Source organism: Branchiostoma lanceolatum, chromosome 6, assembly GCF_035083965.1.
Source record: "Branchiostoma lanceolatum isolate klBraLanc5 chromosome 6, klBraLanc5.hap2, whole genome shotgun sequence".
In the NCBI taxonomy this organism is placed as follows: Eukaryota; Metazoa; Chordata; class Leptocardii; order Amphioxiformes; family Branchiostomatidae; genus Branchiostoma; species Branchiostoma lanceolatum.
In genome coordinates, this window is record NC_089727.1 from 5,802,535 (window position 1) to 5,829,807 (window position 27,273).

At 41.4% G+C, this 27,273-nt stretch overlaps 3 protein-coding genes across 6 annotated transcripts in view; 2 read left to right on the forward strand and 1 right to left on the reverse strand.

Annotated features, from left to right (window-relative positions):
- LOC136436245 (glycine receptor subunit alpha-2-like) overlaps positions 1-7,820 on the forward strand; it is a 49,420-nt gene extending 41,600 nt beyond the window's left edge. For both annotated transcript variants that reach the window (XM_066430051.1, XM_066430050.1), the window contains 2 exons: positions 504-868; positions 7,080-7,820. In XM_066430051.1, coding sequence (XP_066286148.1) covers positions 504-868; positions 7,080-7,325 — 611 coding nt within the window. In that variant the 3' untranslated portion in view covers positions 7,326-7,820. The remainder of the gene's footprint in view (positions 1-503; positions 869-7,079) is intronic.
- An 11,443-nt stretch (positions 7,821-19,263) lies between these two features.
- Positions 19,264-27,258, forward strand: LOC136436268 (uncharacterized). Of its 2 annotated transcripts, none has more exons than XM_066430098.1 (4): positions 19,264-19,570; positions 25,702-25,875; positions 26,242-26,425; positions 26,862-27,258. In XM_066430098.1, exons 1-4 carry the CDS (start codon positions 19,420-19,422, stop codon positions 27,001-27,003), a joined length of 651 nt encoding a protein of 216 aa, XP_066286195.1. In that variant the 5' UTR covers positions 19,264-19,419; the 3' UTR covers positions 27,004-27,258. The 2 variants fall into 2 exon arrangements, with proteins under 2 accessions (XP_066286195.1, XP_066286196.1); XM_066430099.1 differs by lacking the exon at positions 19,264-19,570 and adding an exon at positions 23,027-23,135.
- On the reverse strand, positions 19,895-22,944 carry LOC136436256 (protein unc-93 homolog A-like). 2 transcript variants are annotated; one of them, XM_066430080.1, is made up of 3 exons: positions 22,018-22,944; positions 21,447-21,714; positions 19,895-20,528 (listed from the first exon to the last, which is right to left on the reverse strand). In XM_066430080.1, exons 1-3 carry the CDS (start codon positions 22,942-22,944, stop codon positions 20,227-20,229), a joined length of 1,497 nt encoding a protein of 498 aa, XP_066286177.1. In that variant the 3' UTR covers positions 19,895-20,226. The 2 variants fall into 2 exon arrangements, with proteins under 2 accessions (XP_066286177.1, XP_066286178.1); XM_066430081.1 differs by having other exon boundaries at positions 20,413-20,528; positions 21,442-21,714.
- Positions 27,259-27,273: the final 15 nt, after the last annotated feature.

The following is a 27,273-nucleotide window of genomic DNA, read 5'->3' on the forward strand; positions in this document are numbered from 1 at the left end:
GCCCCCGCCATTAACCCCAATCTCGCCGTGTACCGTTTGGAATGACTTCCCCCAATCGTGACTTATTCAGTAACGGCAGCTGGGCGCGCCGCCCGCCAGAAATTGGTAAATGCACGTTTATTCCCACTGATAAGGTCGTTGGCCTTTCAACTACCTCTGGGTGTTTTTTGATGGTACCTTATAAGTTTTGTCTCGTGGAACAAAACGTGAGATCTCACAATGAAAAAAAATAAGGTACATAGGCTACATTCCTATGCATGTACACCAACATTGGCAAACCTCTATTGTACAATAATGTAAGTACTTTGTATTTAGAAACACAAAAATATCTACATTATAGTACTATATATAGCTTCACATATGATAGAATGCTGTAGTAAAGGCGGCAACGCCCACAAAGAAGACCATCATCTGATTATGTCCGTAAAAGTCGCAAGCAATGGATTTCTAAACCAACTGAATTCTAAAACCTGTCTTTCTGCTTTCCCCCATTTCTCTGGCAGGTATCTTTACCTGTATTGAAGCGCAGTTCAACCTTGTGCGTCAGATGGGTTACTACCTCATCCAGACGTACATTCCCAGCCTGCTGATTGTCATCTTGTCCTGGGTCTCCTTCTGGATCAATATGGACGCTGCCCCTGCTCGTGTGGCTCTTGGAATAACCACAGTGCTCACCATGACCACACAGAGCTCGGGCTCTCGTGCCCAGCTACCCAAAGTCTCGTACGTCAAGGCCATCGACATCTGGATGGCCGTGTGCCTCCTCTTCGTATTCGCTGCGCTGTTGGAGTTTGCGGCGGTTAACTTCGTCTCCAGGCAAGACAAAGAATTGCTGAGGATAAGGAGACGGAAACAAAAGAACAAGAAGGTGGGAAGTCCCAAGATTCATCCAACTCTAACTCCATCTCATTCTATTTTGTTACCATTTCACTTTTCCCTGTAGCGACGTCAACTGGGCGATCTTATTTAGCAATCATTGTGTGTGAATCAATCTGATACATTTTTCACCTGCAAGGGGAATGCAGTAAGTAAATTTCTTTGAGAATTAGATGGACATTTGCAATGGCATCTGGTGGATATGTCGATTCTGAACAGTCTGCAATAAAACTGATTTCACGTCAACCAATTTTATTACCTCGTATATACTACATGATTATGCACACGTGTGTTACGTGGTTCCTATTGCCTTTAGATTTAAGTTTTGTGTAATTAATATTAATACGTAAAAACTTATAACAGCCACAAACTGCATAATAACATCATTGAGCTGGTAGACAATGATATTCCTCTTAGGCTTTCTAAGCCTCTCATAAAGCAACACATTGTCACATACCAAACAATAGCTTCGTGAATCCTACGCAGTCGCAACAGAAGAGTAAGAAAGGCAACTGTATAACAGACATTGGGCAACAAAGGCTTAAATATTCAGGCAAAAAATATCCTATTGAAGACGTTCTCCCCTCGGGGAAAGAAAAGGGAAATCAACAGCTCAATGATGAAGTATTACAATAAGAGCAATGTTCTTTTTATCAGTAGTCTCAAGGATTCGGCAGGGTTTGCCTAAAAAGGCTGAAACTGATTACACTATTACCGGGCAATCAAAAGAAAATCACTGCAAACTGTTTTCAATTTTTTTCCAGATATATCTCTTCTGTCAGGCTCTATATCGGAGCAACTTTGACTTTTTATGCAGGTTATATTCATGATCGGTCTAGACTAAGCATACGTTTTGTCTATTTCCTTAAATCCAAACCACTTCACCCCCATTCCAAGACAACCATTCATGGTCCTTAATCATCTCCATCTTCACATTTCTGTCAGCTATATATTGGACCCGGTCTTCAGGTATACCCGTATGAGGTAGGTTAACATACGTACACCAACAGCCCTTTCAACCCTGATCTAGGATGTACATATTGTTTACCCCTCGTCACTCAAATCAGCTATAATTGAATTTGCTGAAAAATTGTCGTCCCCCATGTACTAACCTTAATTTGCTTCGATTGCTATCGACTTTTAACAAGACCCGTGTTTACCTTCGTGCCCTTTTCTTCCGCTTCTGCACATTGTAACAGTGTTTTGCCCTGAAAGGACAGTCAATTGACAAAATCTCGTATTAAATCACGCTCATTGTCTTTCTGAGACATACGGGCATGGTATCTATCATGTAATATCAATAATATATGGGCAAAACGTTCGAGCAGTGCTCAGACAACATGGCAGTTGACAGATGGTGTGACCATAGACACGGAAGAAAGACATGATTGATCTAAACTCAATGGCTTTTCTAACGACAGCTCCCTACCTTAATCACACGTTAGATGCACATAATTCAATACGCCACCCCATGATATAAGGCTGCTTATATGCCTGCTTTGCATATCATAAAATCAACGTACACAGCAAACAGAAAGACTAAGGACCTAGCTATCTATATCGTGTTACAGTGAGCAATAACATTCTGCTTATATCTGCCTTTTAGGCCATTGGTGGAATGACAAATGAGTCACAGCAAATATTCCAATTCACATTTACGATACTATATGGTCTTAAACGCAAAACAAATGAATTAGTCTCGCTTTCATATCATTGGCTTGATACATTTTCAGTTCTTTTCTCTTGACAGAAGATATAGACTCTAGATATAGACAGTGCTCTATGATTACATAATTCCTAGCTTTTGCATGTTTCATTAACAATATCGGTGGTCAGACTGAGCACTGAAAAAAACACAATTCTTTCAATAGAGTAAGCAAGGGAGAATGCAAGCTGACCGAATGTTCGCACAAAACACACTGCGATGATGCTTTACTTTGATTGGCCAGAAACGATAACCAAGTTGAATCTACAAGAAGAAATGTTCCATATTTGTTTTTCAAAAGGAATGCTAGAATTAAATGTGAATGTTTAAATATCTTTTTTCCTATTTGTGCACTGGAAAAAATACGTTTTGCACCCTAGACGCCCATTTTTTGGTTAACAGGAAAATCACTGTTGAACGTTAGCAGCAGTCCACCATCTTTTGAAAGATACAATAACAATGTAACGTTACGTTATCGCTAAACTTGATTATTTCTTCTTCAAAATTGAAAATCTCAAAAATCAAAGCTACTACGACAACAAAAAAGTTAATCAACCATGGTGGTGACAGGTTCATATCAAGTACTTTGGAGAACTTTTTTCTACAATTTTCTACCCCAATTGTCTCCGTTATTAAAGAATGGGCGTAGAGCTGTGGAGAGCGTCATGAGAAGCCAATGTCAGGGCAACGCCGCAGAACAGCGAGGAAGTTAGAAATCGATATTCATCAGCTGGGGAAATTACCCGGACCGGCTCAGACCGGATCTTTCCCGTGCGCAGTAAAGTTGAACGCCAGTCCTCGCGAGAAATATATAAGTAAAAACACTTTGGAGGGCGAGCAAAACAAAGGGCACTGTCCAAACGACCTCTGCGTCCAGGGAAAACAGTGATTTCTTCGGTACTTTGCACACGTACGTTACAGCAGACCCCATCTAAATTGGATGACGTCATGCAGCCTAGTTGCCGATGAGTATCTCTGCCAGTACGGTGACCGAAACGTGTAATAAAACTCATAAGCCACTCCGTTTTACCTCATTGACCAAATAAAATCTATTCACGTTTCCAAAATGCAAATGACCTCTGAAGTGTAATCGCGGGGTCTTCTTGCCCGGTTGCAATAAAAACTTCCTCTACCAGTTGGATACGGTCTTTGCAACCGTTGGGCCTGCTTGCCCGATAATCTCCAAGCAGATCCAACGGTTGCAAAGACCGTATCCAACTGGCAGAGGAAGTTTTTATTACAACCGTTGGATCTGCTTGGAGATAATCTGAAGTGGGCCTTTCGAATACTTGACTTAGTTTAAGCTCCTCCTTTACTACTTCCAAAAAACATCAGGCGATTAACCACAGCAAGCAATAAGCTTATCATATTTTGATGAAGGAACCAAAGTTATATTGGAATTCATACACTGTGAAAAGATAATTACATCAGGAACTGCAAAAGTTAATTACAGATTTTAGTCTCGTTCTCGGCTGATACCAATTACTTTTAAGTTAACAGACATCTTTGAGTGCGTTAGGTCGATTCATCATCTGCTCAAGGTTTAATTAGTAACGCATTTCATTCCATCCCAAAAAGACACGTGTGTGTTAGAAACCCATACATTTATCAGGGAACGGTACACAACACAGTGGCGTGGATTACTCTGGTGCAGAGGCTAGCAGCCATGTTTGAGTTGTTGAATCCTCATCTGCATGCATGCTGCTGGTTACGGCTGCATACTATCTTTATGTTTGAGGAGAGACACACTACGTCAGAAAAATCAACCACATATCTCAACGCCACAATACAACGCCTGTGGGCACGCTCGATGTGCAATGGCCAATATTTATCAACTCCCACATGTAGCTGCATATGTGACGATTACATCAATGGTGCTATTCAGATTCCCTGTCAAGAAGTGATAAGTATATTTTCATTCCGATGAGATTGAAAGAAGCCAAAGATTAAGAAGACAAGCATGCAATACGCTTTCCAAGTTAAACTATCCCTATTCAGCCTGAACTTTTGTCGAGGTGACCATTAAAGCCCACAACTTGGCGCCTCACTTCAGGACAACCATTTCAGTGAAGTTGTAAATAGCGCTTCCTTTTAAAGCCAAGTGAATTAGATATCGACCCTATAGCCAGAGAAGCACTTCAAGTTGTAACCAGTTCCGGTTTTTATTATCTGGTTTGTGTCGAAATGGCAAAAATCTCTTCACCCGACCATAAAATCTGCACAGTAAAAGTTTGGAGTGACCTCAGGATGTAGTTTTATGGTACGGTCAAAAGCTTCTAACAAAAAGAATGGCGATGCCTTACCAAGATGGTGGAAATTTTACTTGCCGAACGTCACTTAAAATCACAGATATAAAAAGTTACCAAAACCCGTAACTTCCTTCTATTCAACCCAAAACATTTGAAAGAACCAAGAAAAACAGGCAGCTGGTATCTACTCTGTGAATGTTTGATAAATCAGTCGTGTCTCCTCTTTAAGTACTGGACCAGACAAGATGGCGACTTATAATCCAGGCTCAGCCTTCAATGTCACCGCAGGCACAGAGGCCGTGGACTTGTGACAAGCGCACAATGATCTGAGTAACTTTTCATTGATAGCAATCTTACTAACGAGAATGTGACGTATGATACAATAGCCCGGATTTAAGTGAGGATTTGCAGGCCTGACATGAGGGACCTCTGACCATTGCTAAGATCATATTTAACCTCCTGGCGCAGGTCACGCAAAGGGAAATTGTGATGCCGTCACTGGTACGCCAACCAGACAATAGGACGTGCGATAAGGCCTTCATTCATTTATTAATAAAAGAGGTCTTGCAGGAAACCATCCCTTGCCATGGGTATTTTTATACTTTAAGTTACCTGGCAAGAGATTGGAAGGCAGTCGTCAATCAAGGGAGGGGATCCTCCTCAAGAGTGATGTCACTCTGGCATGATGATGATGCTGTTGTCTAGTTAATTCAATAGAACATACTTTATGTTATGGCCAGTTCTGTTCTGGTTGTATTGAATTCGACACTAAATTTACAGATCCATGTAGGATACATTTGCAGAACCAGGTTTATCGTTTATGTCATACGAATCGACATTTGATGTAGGGTGTATTTCACTGTCATGATTCAGAACTAGAACGTAATTTCCTGCTTTGTTTTGACGGTTGATTGCCATCTCCCACTTGTCAATCAAGTTCTTTACAAATTACTCCGGCCAACAATGTCACAAGTGCAGCAATTATTAGCTTAGATGAAGCTTGGGGAAGATTGCTGACATTTTCTGTGAACTGCATGGCAAAACGCCAATGGTAGCTATTATGATACGTCACTGGCCATAGCCAGCCTCTTGTTATACACAACCTTCCAGAAGAAAAGCATGTAGACACAGCGTTGTATGAAGGTTTAGCAATAGGATAGCTATTGTGACTAATGGTGGGCGGCCGATCACCTATTGGTCTGGCCCATTCCCACCTCCCTCCACGCATATGCATGGCTGCTGGTGTTGATTGTAATCATTACAGCAGTGTCTGTAATAAATGAAGCCTGGGCACGTGATAACTAGAGCCCGTTATTAAAGACCTTGGTCAGGTCACATCAGGACACCCTCTATAGCCAGAGGTCATCGAATGAATACATCATGAAATAGACAACCAGCAATCCATACTAAGACATAGAACCCAGTTACATTTTGAGTTCTTCTGAATACTTAGTATGTTTCTCCATATCCATGGCATTCTCGTCGCCTTCTTTAAAATACCCGTTTTCTCTAACAGGACATTGTAACTGCTTGCCGCCCTATTTTTTCACTTTTATACTGTTGGTCTATTCTTTGTCTCCGTTTAAGGAAAACCAGCAATATAACATTACATGTAAACGTATTATAAAAACTGCAAAAAAAACGTGTTCTGACACATACACCGAATCGTCAAAGAAACATACAGATCACGCTCGCTGTTTGCATTGTTGATTGATTTACACCTCATTTACTCCCTATAATGTGAGAATAACAGCAAAAATAAACTGATTGACTCACATAAATGTATTCACTGCTCTGTCGAGGATTATTTGCGTTTTAACCCAGTGGGAATATTAATAAAAATTACTTACAGACAGAAAGAGATTTTTTCAGAATACTTTCATCTGGCTTGTATGACATGTAAGTACACCTAACTAACCACGTTGATACCTTTGCACCACAGCTATATCACGGGCGGGAGATATTAACACACGTATGTTGTTGCCATCCGCAGCTGGGCGAAACTAGCTTATAACAATCTTTGTCTGAAATGCATCTTAAGAATTCATTGTGAATACTTACTACGTTGCAGAACTACAAACGTTATAAGAGGTTGCCTAATGTATCTGCTGCCATTACTGAATGTATGGACCCCGTGCTTCTAACATCCCCATTCGACAAAGAACCTTTGGCTTTAACTTTTGTAGAATACATAACACTAACGACCAAACGAGAGCACATTCTCTGATGTATTTATTCTGCCCATACAGTCACAGGACCACGATGAGAAAGATGGACGGACTTTTAACTTTGCTGCGTATGGCATGGGGCCCCAGCTGAACAAGGACGGTGGGGTCAAGAAGCCAGGCGACGGACAAAATGCTGCCCAGGAGAAAATAAGAACCAAGTACATAGACAGAGCTAAGAAGATTGACACCGTCTCCCGGGCAGCTTTCCCGATGGCATTTCTGGCTTTCAACGTGCTCTACTGGACAACGTATCTCGTGCACTTATGATCAACGAAACGGACTCTTGTTACGCCTCTGTACACCGAGATAGGATATACAGCAAGGGGGGAAATTAATGACTCTGGCTTAATGAAGCGAGCTGGCTTGTGCCAGATGCTACCCGGGGCTCACCGGTGCACCAACCCGCCCGGTTGCGTCAGGCACATCGTACTAACTATGTTCTGTACATAATTGACATGCAGACACACTATCTACAGGAGGTAGATCTCACCACTGGACGAACTTTAGATTTGGCTGTCTTACGTACTATTCAGTTGCTCAGTCACAGGACAGGGTTCATCCATCGTTGCCCGGTGCTTCATCCGACAGATACACACGCGAAGAGAATACTAAATGAGTATTGACCACGCCATTAATGGGTTGAAGATGAGTTAGACGTTAAGCGACATGAATTTCTCCCAAACCTGTGGCGATAATAAAGGTATTCACGCGGAAAGAATAACACCTCCTGCCTGGACAAAGAGCCACCTGAATTCCTACACGCTTTAACCCTCATCCGACCGTATGGGGTCCGTTTGGACCCCAGGCATGTTTTAATGTGTGCCATATCAACATTTTTCGTTGGAGAAAAAATTCCTTCCATGAGTTTGTTCATGTACATGTCGTACAACTCCTGAAAAATTTTTACCGGGATTGGCCGATTTTTGCGGAAGTTATACTCTAAAGTGTGCGTGTTGTCCGCTGGGGTCCAAACGGACCCCAGATGATTTCGCATCGTTTATTACGTAATTAGAAAGAAATTCCTCATAACTTCCAAACGGTATAATGTATCCTCACCAAATTTGGAGGGAGTGATATTCACGTAAAGTTTTATAATTTCTGTAAATTTTGTGACGTTATGACGTAATATTACGTAATTATGACGTCATCGATGTGATTTTATAGGCTAAATAGGGAAGTCCCATAATATTGAAAGGTATTAAACAAAATTGAGTGTATTATTGATTTTAAGGTATGCCAAGGCATACAAGGTCAATGGCGATTACGTTGACGTAAAAATGACGTCATAGAATGACGTCATGTGTCGTTAGCGATCCCTGGGATCCGCCATCTTGGATCGGCCATTTTGAAATTTTTGAATTACATTTTTTCCATTTATGACTCCAAATCACAAAAGAAAGAGACCGGAAACGTTAATCTGAATGTTTCTGAATAAGAAAATACCAGGTAGTGACGGATTTGAAGGCAAAAAGCCTGTTTATACCTAAAATAAACATCTTGTCCGCCATCTTGGATTTTTAGCGATTACGTAATCAAATTAGCATAAATTATGAATAATAAATCATGAAAGTTACATCTAAATACATATGATGTTGTACATGTTGGAAAACTAGTGTGGTTGAGCAAGAAAACCTCAGAAAATGGGTTGTTTTTAAAAAAATTAGTGACTTTTAGTATAAAATGCCTGTCAGAAACCCGTTGCCATGGCAACAGGAAAAATGATAAACTCAAACTATTATCATGGAATTGTTGCTAACTAAATTTTAGGAGAACTCACCAAGTATGGTAGGCTTAGCATACGTCATTTGGCAGTTATACGATGTCAAAGTTGGCGCGGGCACTTTTTTTGTCCCCCATTCTAGATAGGGTTATTGGAAAATGCGGGTTCTCCTCATTTTCTGCATAAATTATGATAATGAGCATGAATCATCAACACCAAAACTTGTCAAAATATTCTCCATAGATTATTGTAACAGGATATGCACAATAACTACAATAAGATCCACCAGAAATATATTTAGGGGGCAAAGCAAAATGGGGTCCGTTTGGACCCCATACGGCCAGATTCGTCGCAAAAATGTGTCGGTCGGATGAGGGTTAAGCTGCGGCTGTCACAAACTCTGTACAAGAAACCTTGAAGAAACAGAGATTCCAAACAAAAGTCAAACGGACACATTTACTTTTCATTTTCATCGCAGCTGCAAAACATTTGGAAAAAATTGACTTCAAACACAGCAAGACCGCCTCTTAGAATCTCTAAACCCAACAAGTTCGCATCTTTCAACCTCTAAACATCAGTGCTCCAGAAGTTCTGGCATCGTCCGGAGAAGACAACAATTACCCCACATCGTTTCAAAACAACTTCATTTTCAAATTCACTGGTAAAAAATACAAGGTTGACACTTAAAGACAGAAAATGCAGAGCCTTATCTCTACTCCACAGGACCTCTCTATCTTCAGGTCCAGAGGGATCTCCTGGTAAGCTTTATCAAGCAGCAATGACGTCGCCTACCGGGTAGAGGAGACATCGAAGTGCAACTTGCCGGTTATCCAAGGACAACTTGGACTTAACGACTATTTTCAAATCCATGGCGTGTTTGGTTTAGCAAAGTATCTAAGCCAGCAATTTGTATTTATTTCTGTATCGATCGACAACTGTTTTTCTACAAACTAAGTCAAAACTGTCTACAGGACCATGTTTGTAACAGTTATTCTAACTTGATACGAATCACCTCACTGGAAGTGTAATCAGGTCAGAGATGCTATCACAGAGCGAATGACAGGAAATAACTCAAGTGCGTTACTCTACTTGACTACGATCGCGACTGAACAACTTCCAAGTTGTCTACAAAGTGTAGGTATCCATGAGCGTGTAGGGGAATTTTAATCAATCGGTGAGAAGTAAGAGTGAAGAAAAAGAGCTACGAATGTAAATCGTTAAGCACTGTCGAGTCATAAGTACACGAGATTAAATACTTACAGATAAGTCTTTAATGTAGGATTGGATTCTACGCTACGTTGTACAGTGGACGGTATCCTTGTAACGCATGGTGACAAGAGCATCTACGGCACAACGTTCACATTATAGGTCTTACTGTACTTTACCACAATAATGTAAGCAAATGAAAATTTGCAACGAAGATACATTTGTAAACCTTTTAACTGAAGTATGTAATTGTCGATGTAAGGAATAAGCCATAAGCATAACTTCAGGAACAAATAGTCCAAAAAGACATTGCCTCCATGCATCCTACGGCTGTACATATAGCCGTGACACAGTGATATCAGCTATAGAGTCACAGATGCTGTCAGGATCCTTTAGGATGTTAACAGTGGTCAAGTGCAGTTCTTATGCATGGGACCCTACAGCTAACAAATAGAACTTAAATCACTAAGCGGTGTGGGTGTAGTAACAGTTATCACCAATACACCATAAACGGCTTTACTAGGCTCCGTTATGTAGTATAACATTAAAGCAATACACGCGGTGTTTAAACAGTAAGAAAATGGGAAATTCGTACAACTTCTATTGGATTTTATAATTTCATAGATTTTACAAACATGATTTGTGGGTATTACCCTAAGGGAAATGCTACATAGTAGCTTACTAAATAGTTCCAATGTATTCTGTCTTTTGATGTTGTCGTTCAACTTTGTTGTTTCAATTTGAGAGCTGTTTCTGTATAAATCTAAGGCAGACCACAATTATAGATCATATACAAACCCTCGTTTACAATACACATGTTATTGGAAATCTATTTTCATGTGAATCAATGTATTAATAACAATCAGTGACAATAAACTAGCTGGGTTACCATTGCCATTGGTCCTCGATTATTTTGAATACTTTTGAATGCTACACAACAGCGACAACGGTTACTACATAGTTCGAACATATATACAACAGGCAAACAACTGACGGACGGCTTCCGCTGATTAATTGTTTCTTCAACTTTCTACAATATTTCCAATCCCTGCTGCATATCCAACATATACACCCAACATATCTAGATTTAATAATACCCTGCAGCCAATCCCTATATGTAAATGACCTATCAGATGATGTTACATGTATACACCGATCAACGTTCGAATTTGCACCTTCCCGAGAAGATTCAGCGCCATAACGACAGAAAATTCCAGCCTCGTCTTTTTCTTGACACAGTCAACCACGTACAGTACTTACATGCCTGAGGGGCGAATAAAAAGCTGTAACAGTTGCATCAACGTGCACGAATCTGCGCACGAGGGAAGTTCTTAAAGAAAAAACACGTGGCGGTGAAGTCCCTACATTAACTTCTAATGGGGCGTTTTGGACAGCTGATTCTTCGGCTAGCTGCTCGTTAATGGCATGTATCAGCTTATGAGTGTCCATCTCTGTCTGGCAAATGTTGTGAGTCGTCTTAAACAGATGATAAAAGACAATGTTTCTCTACTCCGTGCTATAAGATAAATGCTTTCGTTTATAAGATTTCACATTTCTACATAATCATGACAGAATGTAGATGGGGTTGAATAATTTGCTTTCTGTCAAAACAATGGAAAAAGTGGAATGATGCTTCCTTGTTTGGCCTGGTGTCTCTGGTAAATACATCTGCCTGAAGTCATTCAAACATGCTGCATGACAACGCCAGAAGCAGATAACGAGTCAGTTAGTGTAGTGTAACTGTGGTGTACAGCTGCTCGTAATGACAGTACAGCTGCGTGTGACGCTCAGATATTTGATTCCAATGATTTTACATTTGTAAAATGGGTCAATTGTTCACCATTTCGACACATCGTGGAAAATGACTTCAGCGAAACTAGAATTAAGCGTGCGTGTGGCGGTAAGAACGCATACACAGCGACCTTTAACGTTGCAGTTACCTCACAATTATCGTTCGTTCTAATTTCAAATTGTACATTGCAGCCCCACTAATATGCTATGGTATGGTTATCGTTCTGGCTTAATGGCATCGCGTTAGGTTATACTTGTTGATTCCGCTGCAATGGCAACTAGGCTGGACCTAAATTGTATGTGGATAGGGAGTCGATGGATTTAATTTTTTAGTATTGAAATATACTAAAACTGTTGCCGTGAAAATTTAACTTTCTTCAGCAGGATATTTCGAGAAGCCATAGTGCAAGTCGTGGGCAAGGCAAAATTACATTGGCAACAATGTGCAGTATCACGGAAAATACAATGGCCTTTCTAAAAGCATCCAGATAAAATGTTCAGTAAATCAACGTCCAAGCTTTCAAACGTCCAAACGCCCATGTGAATATATAAAACTACCATTTTTACACCTTACTAACCTCTGCCAAATTGAATAGGTATAGTTACGATATCGATGCTCTTTGACAGCCCCGTTACCGTAAGAAGATTACAGTCATAAATACAATAGATATTGAATCATGATTCACAGTGGCCTTTGTTCGCAATATAGAAGGGGCCGTCGGGCAAAATGACGGGGAAATAGCAGCGGGTGTATTTCAACAAACTGCTGCTTTAAAAAAAAAGAGTGAAGAAAAACAGCAGAATTCACCCTTTATGCTCTTAACTATGCGTCAAAGATATCCCAAATTAAAGAGTGTTACTTCTACCCACATACAATCCATATGTACATCACATCCTCCAAGACACCAAGTACTAGTACTCTTTCCGTGGTCCAAATTAGATACCCACTTCAAAAGACGATGTCCCTTTTTATTATCCATTCATCTACACAAAACAGCGGTCGATGTACTTTTGAAGTACCTTCAACTCAATGGGCAGCTGAACTCCCCGTCACGACTCATCTAGTGAGAAATTCGACGCTTTTGATGTTGCTAAATTACACAGCTATAATTGAGGCACAAAGGTCAACCGTTTATAACCCGCGTGAAGGTTAAACTGCTCGTAGAAAAGGTTGTCATAACAACTAAAACTCGGAGAGTAAGCCGCGGGAAATCCTGACAAATATTCACCTACAGTTTGCGCGTGCCCTCAATCATACTAAAGTAGCTTACACTTGAGGTTGATCGTGTATTTTACAACCGCGTGCCATTTTATACGAGCATATTTCAACTAACAACACCGTACATTTAATGTAATAAAGTGTAAGTGGACTATAATCAACTGTAGTGCAGTCCATCATACACTGCCCTTAAGCTTGTATTTCTCTAACCCGTTCGTGGGCAAAGTTTGGCATACTACCAAAGGCAAAGCAAAGTGCGAGGTAGAAAATGAGCCAAGATGTATTACTTTATTGCTTCTGTCGGCAGAGAACAAGCAATGCAATTGTTCTTTTAACGGCGAGGAGATCACTAGCAATAGACTTCTCATTGATCTAAAGATCATTTTCATTCGGCAAGTGCAGTGCAAAAGCTAAGCACAATGACTTCAGTTTGTCTGTTGTAGTAAGAATGCCTCTTTCCTATAATTTGTTTTTCAACCGAAAGGTTTACGTGAATGAGCGAAAGGTGAGTAGTAATCAAAGTGTGAGATGAACAAAGTTAAAAAGATTCTGTTTTTGATATTGTAGATCTGCAGCAAGACAGAACATAATTTATAGTTCATACTCGTGAGCGACGTTTTTTAAAACCTAATTGTCCCTAACATATTAACTAACTGCATATTCGATATGCACAAAGGCGAAAACTACGACGTCAACGACACAATCGATGCGCTCCGTTCGGTCGATAGATTCAATTACATACTAGGAGGTGATAATCCTTACTGTGTACAGATAGGTATATACATCAAAGAATGTTTGGACAGTAGAACAAGCAATGTATAAGTATATCACATGTGATATTTCGATATGTTGCTCTATCCCATATGATTGTGTGTAATTTTGTTGTGTCTATAAAGATCTCATCGATAGACGTAAAAATCTGTTCTGCATTAGACTTAGTTTACATATGCCCAGTTGATATGTTCAAGGTACTGCTTCAAAGCTGATGAGAGGCATACATTTCAAAGCATGGTTTCCTTATCTGTTCTTTTGATCAGTTTTTAACGCACCTTGAACTGAAAGAAAGGTGTATGGAATTTGCATATTTATGTTAATAATAATATGTATTGTACTGCATGTCAGTCGCTGTTATGTTGCCTCTCTATACTGGCGTGGTGGTCGCGCCTTGTGGAGTGACCATGTTTACTAGAAGGGATTGCTTGAGTCGTGACAGAAGAACACATGGTGCTCATGAATTGGAACATGCCCACGGTAAAACAACTGGTGGAATACAAATATCGCCGTGTGCAGACATTGGGCTCACACAAATAACCACGCAACTATAGCGTGAAAGAGTCCCCTTCTGTGGTATTACGAGCCATCAAGTGCTCGCGAAACGTGCCGAAAGGCGATAACGTTTTACTATCAGGAAACAGCTTGCCTTGAGCAAAACACCTTTGTCCAGTCAGCCGGATGCCAGACATGTTCATCACCGTATCAAAACCTACAATCTCTACCAACCTGCACCTTTTAAACAACTGGAACAGGATTCACACGATGGAGGCAGGATATACATCAGTGTCACCTCTGGGACACGACAGGAGCACTTAAAAGGATTTGAGGCTAACGGTTGTGAATGATTGCCACAGAGAGTGGTTTCCTCGGGATTCCGCCAGGTTTTTACCCGAGGGGCATCTTCCGTTCACCCCACTTTATATTGTGTGTGTTTCCATGTGATAAAGTCACTGACGCCACGAATTTCCCATTCCGGAATTTAGAACCGTTTACCGGACCCGCGAGCTATATTCTCCCTGGCATGAGCTGCTATTTGACAGTACAAGTCAACTAAAAAAGTTTGGGGGATTCCCATGTGACTGCGCTTGTATACAACGATGCTCAATGAAGTCAACATATGGTGGAAAGATATATGCTGAAAATGGGAACATTATGTGTATTGAGCAACCTTAAAGTATAATGTGTTTAAAGCAACCTGACAGAAAATAAGACTACATTTGATCGTACGCTAGTTGTGTGGGCTCAACAAATATATTTCTTACGACGTCCTTGTATGTCGGGGGTTACAGTCCTCGTTGGCGAGAAAATTAGGCTCTAAAACTATGATATGCCAGTCGTGTACAGCGCCACAATCTTTCAATGTCTACGCCCGTAAGTTGGTGAACATTACGCACCATGGCCTACTTGAGCCAGGCTGTCTGGTCAACTGGAGGACACTTGAGCAAGTGGAACTAATGTGTCCATAATATGGGTCAACTGTGTGTGTATGTACACAAACGTCAGCAGTGCTGCTATGTTGCAACACAAGAAAGCTGCTGCGTCATGCAGCCCATAACAGTATAGGCAATTGAAGCATCGTATACACCAACGTGGCCATTATGAAAAGATTATTTAACATTGCCCTTGTTGCTGGTTAGGTTAATTTTTGAGCGCGTGTCCCTGGCTTTACGTTAATCTGACACAAAATCCCGCTAAATTGCAGAGACTTCATGTATAAACTAACCCCATACATCAATTTGCTTCCTAATCCATTAGTTAAAAACCTTAAGACACGTATATATCTTGCAGGAACTGTCTTAACCACTAATGAATCCCCGAATGACTGTAATCGTATCGAACCGTAAGAGTTGAGAAATATGGTACAACGATTTGATGACGATTTTGACCGGCAGCACCAATACAATTCGTACTGCCAGAAAGGTTTGTTTTTATGCTTTTGTTCCATAACGCGATTAATATTCACAACACGATTCATTGTCCCAACATGCACTTTCTTCTCTGTACCAAGACCATAAATCTGAAATATATAATACTCTGATCATTCTCCCTTATGTACCGACGTTATTAAACATTTGAAGTCATCTGCCTGCTGATTTGAAGGGTAGGATATTACATTAGAGTTCTACGTATCGATAATTAAAATCAGTAATGAATCATCGTGGGACGAGACAACCATCTGTGCGGAGGAATCACTGCTGCAGACGGACACGTAAAATATTCATGAATCTGATGGATCACAAAGGTATGCCGTTCAATAACTACCAAGCAATGAAATATGTTTTCGTATTGCTCATGTTATTGAACAGGCTACATATTTCCAAGAGAATTTCAAAGTCAAAACAAAAGTTCACTTTCTAAAAGTTATATTAGAGAGTAGAGAAAGTACTAATCTGAAACATACTAATCTTCCAATTTGGTGTAAAACATAGAATAGTAATACCTTATAGCGTATTCTTCAAAGCATAAAGGGTGCAACTATCATATTTGCATCATAAACGTCTTCATAGTAGGTGCTCTATTTTGTAATTATTGTGGAATATCATTTTTGTATCATAGGTATCACGTATGCTCGCTGTTACATAATACTCGACTGGTGCAGTCTCTCTGTTGCCAAATTAAACTATCTGTTATTGGAAAGCCAAAAAGATTGTGCGACATTTGATAATGCTTGGCTATCACAATTAAAAAACACCTATTCTCTGGAAAGCTTGCCACATTCTACTTATTACGTGAGGGTGGGGGGTAAGATGCAATAGGTACTTCATAACTTTCCTTCATAACTGACCTGCATAGAACTTCAAAGGATGCCGTTTCTTTGAAAACCAGCAATAAATACAGTGACAGACTACGTATTCCTTATGACATCAATACGTCATGAAACGCTATCTTTACGACACCGTTAAAATCTAGGTTAATGGATATCACTTACCTACATATATGCCATGACGTCATGCCAGCTATCAATCACTTGTTGTCACGGCAACGAGCTAAGTATTATGTGATGAAAATATGCTGTTCTACTCATTCATCAAATTGCATTTCCATGTGCTACACAGCACGCTAGAAACTACTTCTCCGCCATAAAATGACGAACTGGGGTCGTACGATTGTGGGAAGGCCACATAAGCAACATATTGTTACATCAATCACATACGTCTGCAAATGGTTTTATCGCACGATGTATGATGATAGTCCTCTATCCTTTGCCTTTGATGGAGATGTTGAAGAATAACAAAGCAATATGGCGAAGAAGATTTACTTTTACTGTTACAGTCTGTAGGTAAAAATAGTCTGTCTCACGCCTACTCCTACCTTACAGATCGCATATCTGTCATGGGTCGTTCTAACCTTGCACTGCGAACTCGAAAGAAAAACAATTACAACACACAATCGTAACTTTCCAGCCACTTTCACTTAGCCATTTTGACAGAAATGAGGAAATCATTGAGTTGTTATTGGATGGCTTATAATTACACACATGTATAGAGTCAGTTGGACGCAGAACTACCCATTCGAGATGTTTTTTTCCTGTTTCACCGGTATATTGATCTCTGTTGTAATGTGTAGTATTTAAACTGTTTGGCCTTCAAAACGCAAATTCTGAAAATACATAGTTATAATCAAACATCATGAATGACTGGCTCTGCTTCCAACAGACTTAACGCCGATCCTAGAAGCAGGGTTAAAGTTAAAATGACCCGGGTGTCCTGAAAAGACGCATAGGGGTGGCGCCCATCTCCATTTCTATAGTCCTTGGACCACACACATTTGTGCAAGTCACTACAGCAGGGGGCTAGTCCGCTGGTAGCGATGTGTGTGTTTAACTACCAGACTCTTTGCCAAATGCTGAGTGCTAAGCAGAGAAACAGTATGTACCATTTTTATAACGTCTTTGGTATGACCCGGTCGGGGGTCGAACTCACGACCTACCGTGTAAAAGGCGAACACTCTACCAACTAGGCGAATGCACCGGTACGAAGCAGGAGAACATCCAAATGAAATGACCGAGCTTTGATAATGCTCCATTTGCTCACCTTATTTACTTCACGGGGATTATCTTTACTACCACTCAGTGGTGACCAAAGTCATCTCGCAGTCCATTTCACGGGCAGAGATTTTTGTGAGGAATACTAAAACCGCACAGCAGGCAGTGGAGGTACTTTGTTTAACACCCAGCGTAAAGTGCCCATAATTTTCGTTCTTTCTGCTGTATCAAGCAAAAGTCGGAAATCATTCCTCAGGTTCTAATACACGCACAAACTAGTTTTTACACAAAATTTTTTCATAAAAATTGACAAGTAAAATAAAATATCTGGGGCACTGGCAAGCATGTTTCGTCTTGCAATACGTGTTTTATTTCTTTATGAATGACTTACCCTAACCCCTATCCCTAAGAAGTATATTCATTTAGGCACATAGTTAGACTGCTGCCGTCGATGAATTGTGTGTTAGGGATACCGTTGTCGAAAAAGATATGCATTGAAAGTAATCACCAGGGGGACCAAACAATACATTACCCCATTACTTGTGCAACAACGACACCTATCAGTTTGCAAGCTAAGTGCGTTAAATGGGTGGTAAATGGGTCCGGCATTATTACCAAGATTCTGCGCAGCCGGGTGTTACGTGCAATATGAAATTAATAAAACATAAATAACAAGTGCCTATGGCTACAATATGAATCTACTGAGAACATCCACATTAACACTTGTACCTTTAGTGCACTACCGATGGTAATAGATTATCCCGGTATCATGGCCTCGTGAAAAGTGTCAGCCTTAGGCTATTTTTGTTGCAATGCGGATATTGCAGCCTGCATACCCATTAAAAGATATGGCATGTATCTGATAAAAGCTGCCACATTCTAACATTACACTGCGGTGTGATACATGCCCGTGGGAACGAACAAATATGTTATTTGAACTAGCTAGCAGGTAGTTTCACACATCGCGATAGTAAACACGGCAGCGTGTTGACGGCTTACTCACTAGTAAAACTTACGCTGGTTCTTCAAACTTTGTGTATCATAATCTTACAATACATCATCATGGACAACATTACATGCTTAGTTTTAAGATTAATGTCATACAGTTCGGATAGCTGTGTAGGCATATGATATCATGATTTTCAGTCAGATATTGATTATGTTCGAATTAGGACAGTAATATGTAAAGCCATGTGTTATGTGTTGGTTCATTCCCATTTCGTTCACGTAACTACCTAGATCCATATCAATGGCAAAATCTAGCTTCAGAAAATCACATGAGTAGGAAAATCTATAAACGACATGCACACAGTTCTCCACCATACATCATAAAGGCTAGACAAGGGGTAAAAGAAATATTTACTAAAACAAATATCCACCGCCCCACACGGAAGTAGATAACTAAGACAAACACGCACTTACCTGCGCCGTCTCGGCCTGTTTGTAATCATAATCAATGATAATGTAATAATAATGTAATGTAAGACCTCTAGACCCTTTCCCATGACGGCTTCCACAAAAACGTTACAATACATAACCATATCGTTATAATCAGTAAATACTACGCTGATGCTTACATATAACAGGTCTGCACACTGCGCACCCAACATACCAACCGAACTACGAGCTGTATATTATGTAGAGTGGTGATAGGCATCCGGCAGCAATGGGGTACCGTGTAGTGTTTCTCCTGGCCCTGGCCAGCTTTGCTGCGGCCCAACAGGAAGATATAGAGTACCGGGTGGCCGCCTTGGAGAGACTGGTGGGCTCCATCACCGCAGACTTCCCGCAATACTTCACCCAAGACGGAACGGCCGGTAACACATGTGTTTACTGCGACACTAACTGAAAAACCTTTTGATCTTATACTAATGTAATGTCATGCAGCTTTTCACATATCATAGTAAAGCCTAAGTATGGCACTAAATTCAAGTACTTCACATCTTCATATATATGTATGTTCATACTTGTACAAAACTGTTGTCTTAATCAAAAATCAATTACCCTATAGCCTATATCCCCAGACGTAGCAACATGTATCGGTATGTCTGAGAATTTCCCCATATGCTGACTGAAGTTGGGTTCCAGTGAAAGATACCTTTCAATTTTCAAATTGAAATCACCAAATTCACGCGAACAAGTCGCAATGAATCCATTCATCGATTTCCACCAAAGAAAATTACAAAACCAGTCTGTAACTTTACAACACAGGTTATAGAAGTACATGTCTCTGGCATGCAAAACAGGACGACGCAATTTTTCTTTCATTCAGTGAAATGTTAGTGGCGTCACATGTATGTGAGTAGTTGTTTGTTGTTGGAAACTTTCAAGCTTTATCAATTCTACGAGTATTGAAATGTTTCGGTATGGCCGAAAATCTTTTATTTTTATTTTTGGAAAGGGACGCGCGGATGTCATCATGCCAAATCAACATGGCCTGACTTGTAATAAAACACCCCTTACGACATATTGCCTATAAAGATGTCTCTCTCTCGACAAGTACGTCTACATCTAGCAATGTCTGGTTGTTTCTATTCCGTTCTCCTAATTGTTCAAGACTCCTATGACTGTCTCGTGCCTCCTTGTGTGTTTTCCACTCTAAGACTCCGTATCCTACAAGTCCCGCTGCCAGGACGGCCAGCAGGATGAAGAGTTTGACGTCAGAGCAGACCGCACTGCTGTAGGCAAACGCCAGCGCACTTCCCAGGGCGTGAATCATCTTCATACCGGCGAACGCGGCCTCCTTGTTGTTGAGAAACAGGACTCCAATCAAAGCTAGATGAAATAAAGGAAGATATACGACTGTTAAGACTGAAACGTAGTGAGGCGAGTAGTATACAGTCTCCTGACTCCCGGGTTCGAACCCGGGCCAGCCAGCGCACCGTCCCAACGCACTAGGCTAAAAGGTCCGGACCAGTTAGACTGGTCAGTAAGTGGCGCTTGAACCATACTGTTACAACATGCAAGGTACTGTGAGTGCAAGAAACAGATGATGGTCCAGAACGTTCGCCTTGATTTAGGGCCTAGTCACGATCGTCGTACGGTCGCAAACTGGGGGTCCTTCAAAGTCGTGCATTCGTAGTACAAGATTCTGTTGTCTTGTTACCGTCCGTCGCAGAGCCAACTCCGTGTCCTAGAATTTACGTTCTGGAACTCGACTACTGCTCTGCGTAATAGAATGTGCCCTGGGAACCAGACTTGGGGATCGGGCCGTTAGGCAGTTCCTTCGGCGGCCCAAGGCAGTAAGCCCGCCGCCGATCTAAATTAGCGCTACGGGGAGTTGTAGACCGGGGGAGTGGACCAGCCCTTTCCCATGGGCTGTCTTAGATCTTGTATCCTTGTCGGTGATTGTATCTGTCACAGCCTGCTTGAAAAATCTAAGTACGACATCAAAATCGTCGGACTACCTACGATGAATGTTACCGCACCGTGACTTTGTGTATACGTAACGGTAAAGTGCTGACTTAACGCTAGTTTACCTTAATTCGTCACATTCCAGTATATGCAGCACTAAATCATCACTAAACAGACGATCTTTATGAGATTGACATTTCCAGATTTTATGTCGTATACCTGATTTTTTTTGCAAAGCACTAGAAAGAATTTGCATACCAGAGCGAGATTTTAACTGACAGATGAGTTCTGAAATGTGACGGATTAAAAGGCTGGCGGATAAAGGTTAACGGACGTTACCGTCCAGTTGAGTCTGCCAGACGGCCAGCGTCGCACCCCATCCTGCAGCTACCAGGTAAATTCTGACGACGGCCTTCTCCTCCGGCCGCCACCATAACATGTAACCCGACAGGGCGACGGTGGCAACCGCTGCGGCGACGAGGAGGCTCCTGGTGCCCACGTACTTGTTGACGTGCCCGGACAGCAGGGAGAAGACACTGCTGGTGACGCGGTAGCACAGCAGGACGTACCCGACGGTCTGAACACCGAGCACGCAGCTCACGTACGACTGCAAAACAACGGATCAACGCCAATGCTGACAAATATGCAGAACAACTCGAACAAATCTATCAGTCTATTGAAATTAACAAAACCTGCTTTCGTAAAGTACACCATACTGCGCGGATGTGCGGAGGAGAAGAAGAAGAGGAAGAAACTTGCTACATTATGTAATCGAACACCAAGGCGTTTTCCAGTAACCATGGTGACAGCCGTCTGGTTTAGGTCGTTGACCCTATTTGTGGTGAGAAGAAGAAGAGGAAACATAGCAAAAACAATATCACTTTCGACTTATTTGCATATATGAGCTCACCTTAGTGTAGTCCCCAGCTACCGTGGCGTAGGTCATTCCAAAAATGAATATCAGAGGTGTCAAGAGTACGAACCGAAAGTCCTTAAACACCTTAAACGTACGTATTAGATGTTGTGATATCTGCATTGGCTCTGAGGCGACTCTTTGCACATCCTTATCAAGGAGAAGATATGCAATAAGAATTGCGAAGATATTGCAGCCGAGAAAGATGCCAAAAAGTGTGTACACTACCACCCGTTGCTTGTCGTTTGGAAGTACAGTTGAATTGTACGACAAGCTTGAATTGGTGACGTAATATTGAGAGGTCCAGTTGGGTTCAGGACGAATCCCACAATCCATCGCGCCGCAGAACTCCCCCTTTCCGATGTCCTGTCTTCCGGCAGAGAGCACCAGGGAAGAGATCAGATTTCCGCTAATGCCAGACAAGTCATGGAGGAAGTAGAACACGCCGTTGAACTTGGCAAGTGCACCCTCTGTACCGTATTGTAGTACATTGGCATATTCCTGAGCAGAGTTTGCTAGGTACGTGCTCTGTGCGGTCCACAGCGGGCCAGAAATGGCGCCAAGCAAGACGGAGGAAGGTACAAGAGTGAACCAGGACGGGTAGAAATTTGAAGTTGTGTACAGGGCGTGTCCAAGCAGACAGACGACAACAGTCCATTTGCACGATCCCACCTTGTGGATGAAAAATGGCGCGTACAAACACGACAGCACCATACTGGCGTAAACACAGCTCAGCGACACCACGCCCAGTCCAGCCTCGCTGTTCAGCGTGCTCTGAAGGTTCTGTATGGCCCGAAACGACGTGAAGTTCACCAGGAAGACCGAGGCTAAGACAAGGAGGTTTTTCCAGATCCGTTTAGTGGACGTCCGCTGGCCCACAGTTCCTTCCTTCGCCAACATTGTTCTCGGTGTGTTTTGCTTCATGATGTCGTCCCGAGTAAACGTTATATATCGTTATATTACAATGTCAAATCAAGCTTTAGCCCGTCGACTGTGAGCGGTATTAAATGTACTTTGAACGGTGGATAGATGTTTGCACCTTGCTGAACCTGTGTGGGAGTTCAAAGTTCACGAACCGTCGGAGATGTTTGGTTCCGGGTCCGGCCCCGGTCCGGGTATGTATTTCTAGCGCCGCATTTTTTGGGGCGACATTTCGATATTTTGGACGTTTGCCAACTACTAGTCATTTTGTACTAAGGCCATGTTGATTTGATTATATGGATGGCATCTTCTGGGAACCACAAAATTGATGCGAGCGTGCGAATAAAAAAATGTCGTACATCACATTAATGTTTACAATTCCAATGCTCCAAAAGATTCAATCAATCGTTCGGCAGGCATCAGTGTCTGATGCATGGCGGCTGCAGACATGCATAGGGCTCGCCAGGCTGGTCTGCTCTCGGCATAGACCCTCCAGTCTGTTCTGGTGATCCCCAGCCCCTGGAGCGTGTAAAGGTTCCGGGTCGGAGTTTAAATAGGGCCATGACCCGGTAATCTGCCGGAAATGTAGTTTTGTTTGCTAAGTTTTTGTCCCGGTTTGCCTAGAATCGTTATAGCTGTGTAGATATCTTTTTATTTTCTGAAAAGCGTATTGATTGTAGCAATTACGGGTGGCGTAATGTTGATCGTCAAGCGATCGAGAAGACTCGTGATATTATTCCGCGTCAATGGCAATGTGACCTTTTCGCCTGATTACCCGGATCGTGCGTTCTACGTCCGTTATGGGCGGTTTGGGGTCATCGGTGATTGCGGAAAAGTTATCACATGACTCTTTTATTTTTTCCGTTTTTCAGAAACAGCAATTACTACGCTTTTCCAGCATGTAATCCGTTACCCTAGGAAAACTCTTTTTTTCGTGCAGCCGTGTGTGAAAAATGCCGAAAAATAACACATTTTTCCCAAAATGTGCTTGCACATTTTTCCCAAAATGTGCTTTACTTTTACTTTTTTCGGTCTTATTTACCTAAAAAAATAGCAGCAGAAACTACAAAACAGGTCTATTACGAAGCATGACCTCAGCACTTTCCACCAAAGTAATGAAAATTATCGGTCTATGTTCCATAGGGACACAAACAAAACTCCGGTCCGAGACCAAAAAGACTCGTCTGTACATGTTCATTCTAAAGGGCGTATTCTAAACATAATATATATCAACAGTCAGTTCTCATAAAGACATGAAACAGGGCAATAGTGGAACACTATACATTCCGGTTGGACACTGTACTGGACTCCGGAAAACACACCGGGATAACGAAACACACTTATCCTTAATTGTGCACACCCTTGTCCGTATCATCCCATAAAGATCGTAAATCATTTTGTTGCTACTGATTCACTCGAAAGCCCCCCCCCCCCCTCCCTATAAAACACAAACAGTCTCGTGAAAACAAAATTGCATTCAAATTCCGGCTCACATTTTGCAGGACAGGTTGCAGTGTTTCTGTGGTCAATCACTCGTGGGGCAAATATGAAGTGCTACTTACGATTCTCAGCTATAAAATGTCAGAAAACCCGTCTCTTATTGTCTCTGTACAGTTTTCTGTGAAAAGAAAAGGCGGGAAGACAGGGGTCATGGGACCATACCAACTCCACCATAGGGATAAATGAAAATTCATCCCAGAAATATAACGAAAAATCTACAAAAAAAAGTTCCACATTTTTAATAGTAGTTCTAACCAAAATACTAGCTGAAGCAATTAGGATCTTTGAATTTCCGGTCTTAGAATTTGTTCATGAATGGTAGTGCCCAAATTTTAATACCTGATTAACCAAATTACATATGTGAGCCTATCGGAAATCTGATACTTGATGAGCCAAATTTGTCTAAACATGTTTGCTTATCCGAATACCATTAGAATCATTATTTGAAGTCAAAGTTAAAGTTTATCGCACAACGATTGTAACAGGTACAATGTAAGGCAAAAAAATACTACTGGCTACGTATACATATATCAAACTACTAAAAGCTATAGGTAGGTTCTGTGCTATACAATGGTTAGGTTGCTAGGCTGTACAATGCTCAATTTCAAACAACATGAAGGCACTATCTATATGATATTGTCAAAGGTAGATGATATCAACAGGAGATACAATAGGGTGTCGTATATGTCAATTACACAATTACATGATGAGGAAATGTCTTATACAATCAAATCGCTATTTCATGGATTCTTTTTTGCATGGATGTATAGATATATTGGCCTAGATATACAGATATTGTTCCAGGACATGACATAAGTACACGAAAAGTCTCTGTTTTCGACTGAGGTAATGCTATGTTTGTTTTGTCTTTAATTGTCTGTATTAACTTCACTCTTTCCTCTTTATATGTTGGACATTCCATTAAGAAGTGATACTCGTCTTCAACATTTTCTTTACATGTAGGACAAAGTCTCTGATTGGCTGGGACATTTCTGTGTCTACCTTTTTCAATTTCAAGACAGTGTGCTCCAATACGGAGTTTTGTCGTGTGTGTTATGAAGGATTTGTTTTGGACTGACTGGAGGTAGTTCTCTATATGAAACTGTTTTTATTTTTGAATATGTTTCAAGTTTCTTCAAGCTTCTTATTTTTTGCCGCCAGCTTGACAGAAACTCACCTTTAATGCATGTATACAGCTCAAAGTGAGAGGAGCTATCGAAAGTGAGGAACGTACGTTTACTAACAAGATCACTATTGCAGACTACTTGGAAGCGGCCGACAGTTGCTACAAGTGTGACGACGAGCTCGCGAAGTTACACGAAAGAATCTCGAACCAAACCCGGGTCATATCTGAGCTGGAGAAGATAGTTGAGACTCTCAGACTCCGGATTGAAGACCTGGTGGATCGTGTCAATGGAACGGATGATTTCATTGGTGAGCGATTGTTTGTTTATTTGTGCTTTGACTGTGACTTTGGAGAAGCGTGATTGTTAGAGCAATGAAGCAAAAACATAATTATGTCACTGTACTCGATTTAGCATAGTTATTTATTGTGTACTATCTCTGCCTCATTTTCAGTTTTGAGTTATTATGGTCATGTAAACGTTTTATTTATGTAAACTTATGTATTCTTTTGATAACGGTGTCTTATAAGTCCATATGGGCTGGGCGGCTTTGTCACAAGACACAATGGTAAATACAACTATGATGATATAGCCAAATGAATGATAATGGCAACGAAGCATTTCCGGTCGGTACGTCATACTCAAAATGAATCTAAAGATATTTCACCGATTGCAGCTCATCCAGGCACGGCCTTCTACAACTACCTGGATGAGATTGCGCAGGCCTCATGTTCTGCTCTTGCTAGGACACCTCACTGGGTCTGGGCGGTCCCTAGAGACTGTCACCATGGCGACGGGATGACATGTGACCAGGCGTGTGCCTCTGCGGGACAAAGTTTGCTAAGCGAAGTTGGAGGAGGGTAAGTTGTGCTTTCGCAGTGCAGCAATGCTGTTTCCCAGCGTTTTCAAAGATATTTCAAAGCATTGCTACGTCCAGTTCCAGTTCAAGATATATCCTCTAATCATGACAGGCGGCTGTTCAACCCTTGTGATAAATAACAGAATGCTGACTTTATAAAAGTACGTTGGCTAGACATCCTGGGAATAAGATGCGCAAAGAAAGAGTTACTCAAGCAACTGACATCCAGGGAATAAGATGCGCAAAGAAAGAGTTACTCAAGCAATTCGATAAAATTTGGGATTTTTTCCAAAATTGTATCCAGTTGTTTGAGTAACTCTTACTTTGCGTAAAATATAGTAGTTAGCAGGCTTTTTGTACATGTACGGACAACAGCTGTTAAAACACTGTGAAAGACAATGCGGCGAGGATGATGATGAGAACATGTTATCTTACAGAAGCATTGACTGCTTTGATGCCTTCTACGTGAGCAGGACGGACCTCGGCTTGAGAACATACCACTATCTCCATGGCGAGGGGTGTTCCTGGCGACCCGACCATTGTGGTCCAAACTACTGCTGCTGCCGGACATCCAACTGAATAGCGCGGTCATAAAAGATCTGCTACTTGAGCATCTGCTTCTCGTTGAGCAGTAAAAATGAGAGACGCGAAATAGAATCATAATGTTGACTGCTTAACCGATGATGTTGCGTTTTATCTCAGTGTCGTCTAATCTAGTTTTACAGCGCTAATCTGTCGTAAAGTTTGCCGTGTTGTAACCTTCAGTATTCTCCGGAGGAATGTTACGACGGGAACCACTTGGCTGGCTAAATAAAGCTTCTGCTGACAAGTGAAGTTCAAGGCTGATTT

Excerpts from the sequence above, each read along its gene's own strand:
- LOC136436268 (XM_066430098.1), top strand. The coding sequence starts at position 19,420 with ATGGGGTACCGTGTAGTGTTTCTCCTGGCCCTGGCCAGCTTTGCTGCG. Across the intron at positions 19,571-25,701 it reads CACCCAAGACGGAACGGCCG|ACTACTTGGAAGCGGCCGAC; the intron begins GTAACACATGTG and ends TCACTATTGCAG. Across the intron at positions 26,426-26,861 it reads CTAAGCGAAGTTGGAGGAGG|AAGCATTGACTGCTTTGATG; the intron begins GTAAGTTGTGCT and ends GTTATCTTACAG.
- LOC136436256 (XM_066430080.1), bottom strand. The coding sequence starts at position 22,944 with ATGAAGCAAAACACACCGAGAACAATGTTGGCGAAGGAAGGAACTGTG. Across the intron at positions 21,715-22,017 it reads TAGCTGGGGACTACACTAAG|TCGTACGTGAGCTGCGTGCT; the intron begins GTGAGCTCATAT and ends GTTGTTTTGCAG. Across the intron at positions 20,529-21,446 it reads CTGGCAGACTCAACTGGACG|CTTTGATTGGAGTCCTGTTT; the intron begins GTAACGTCCGTT and ends TATTTCATCTAG.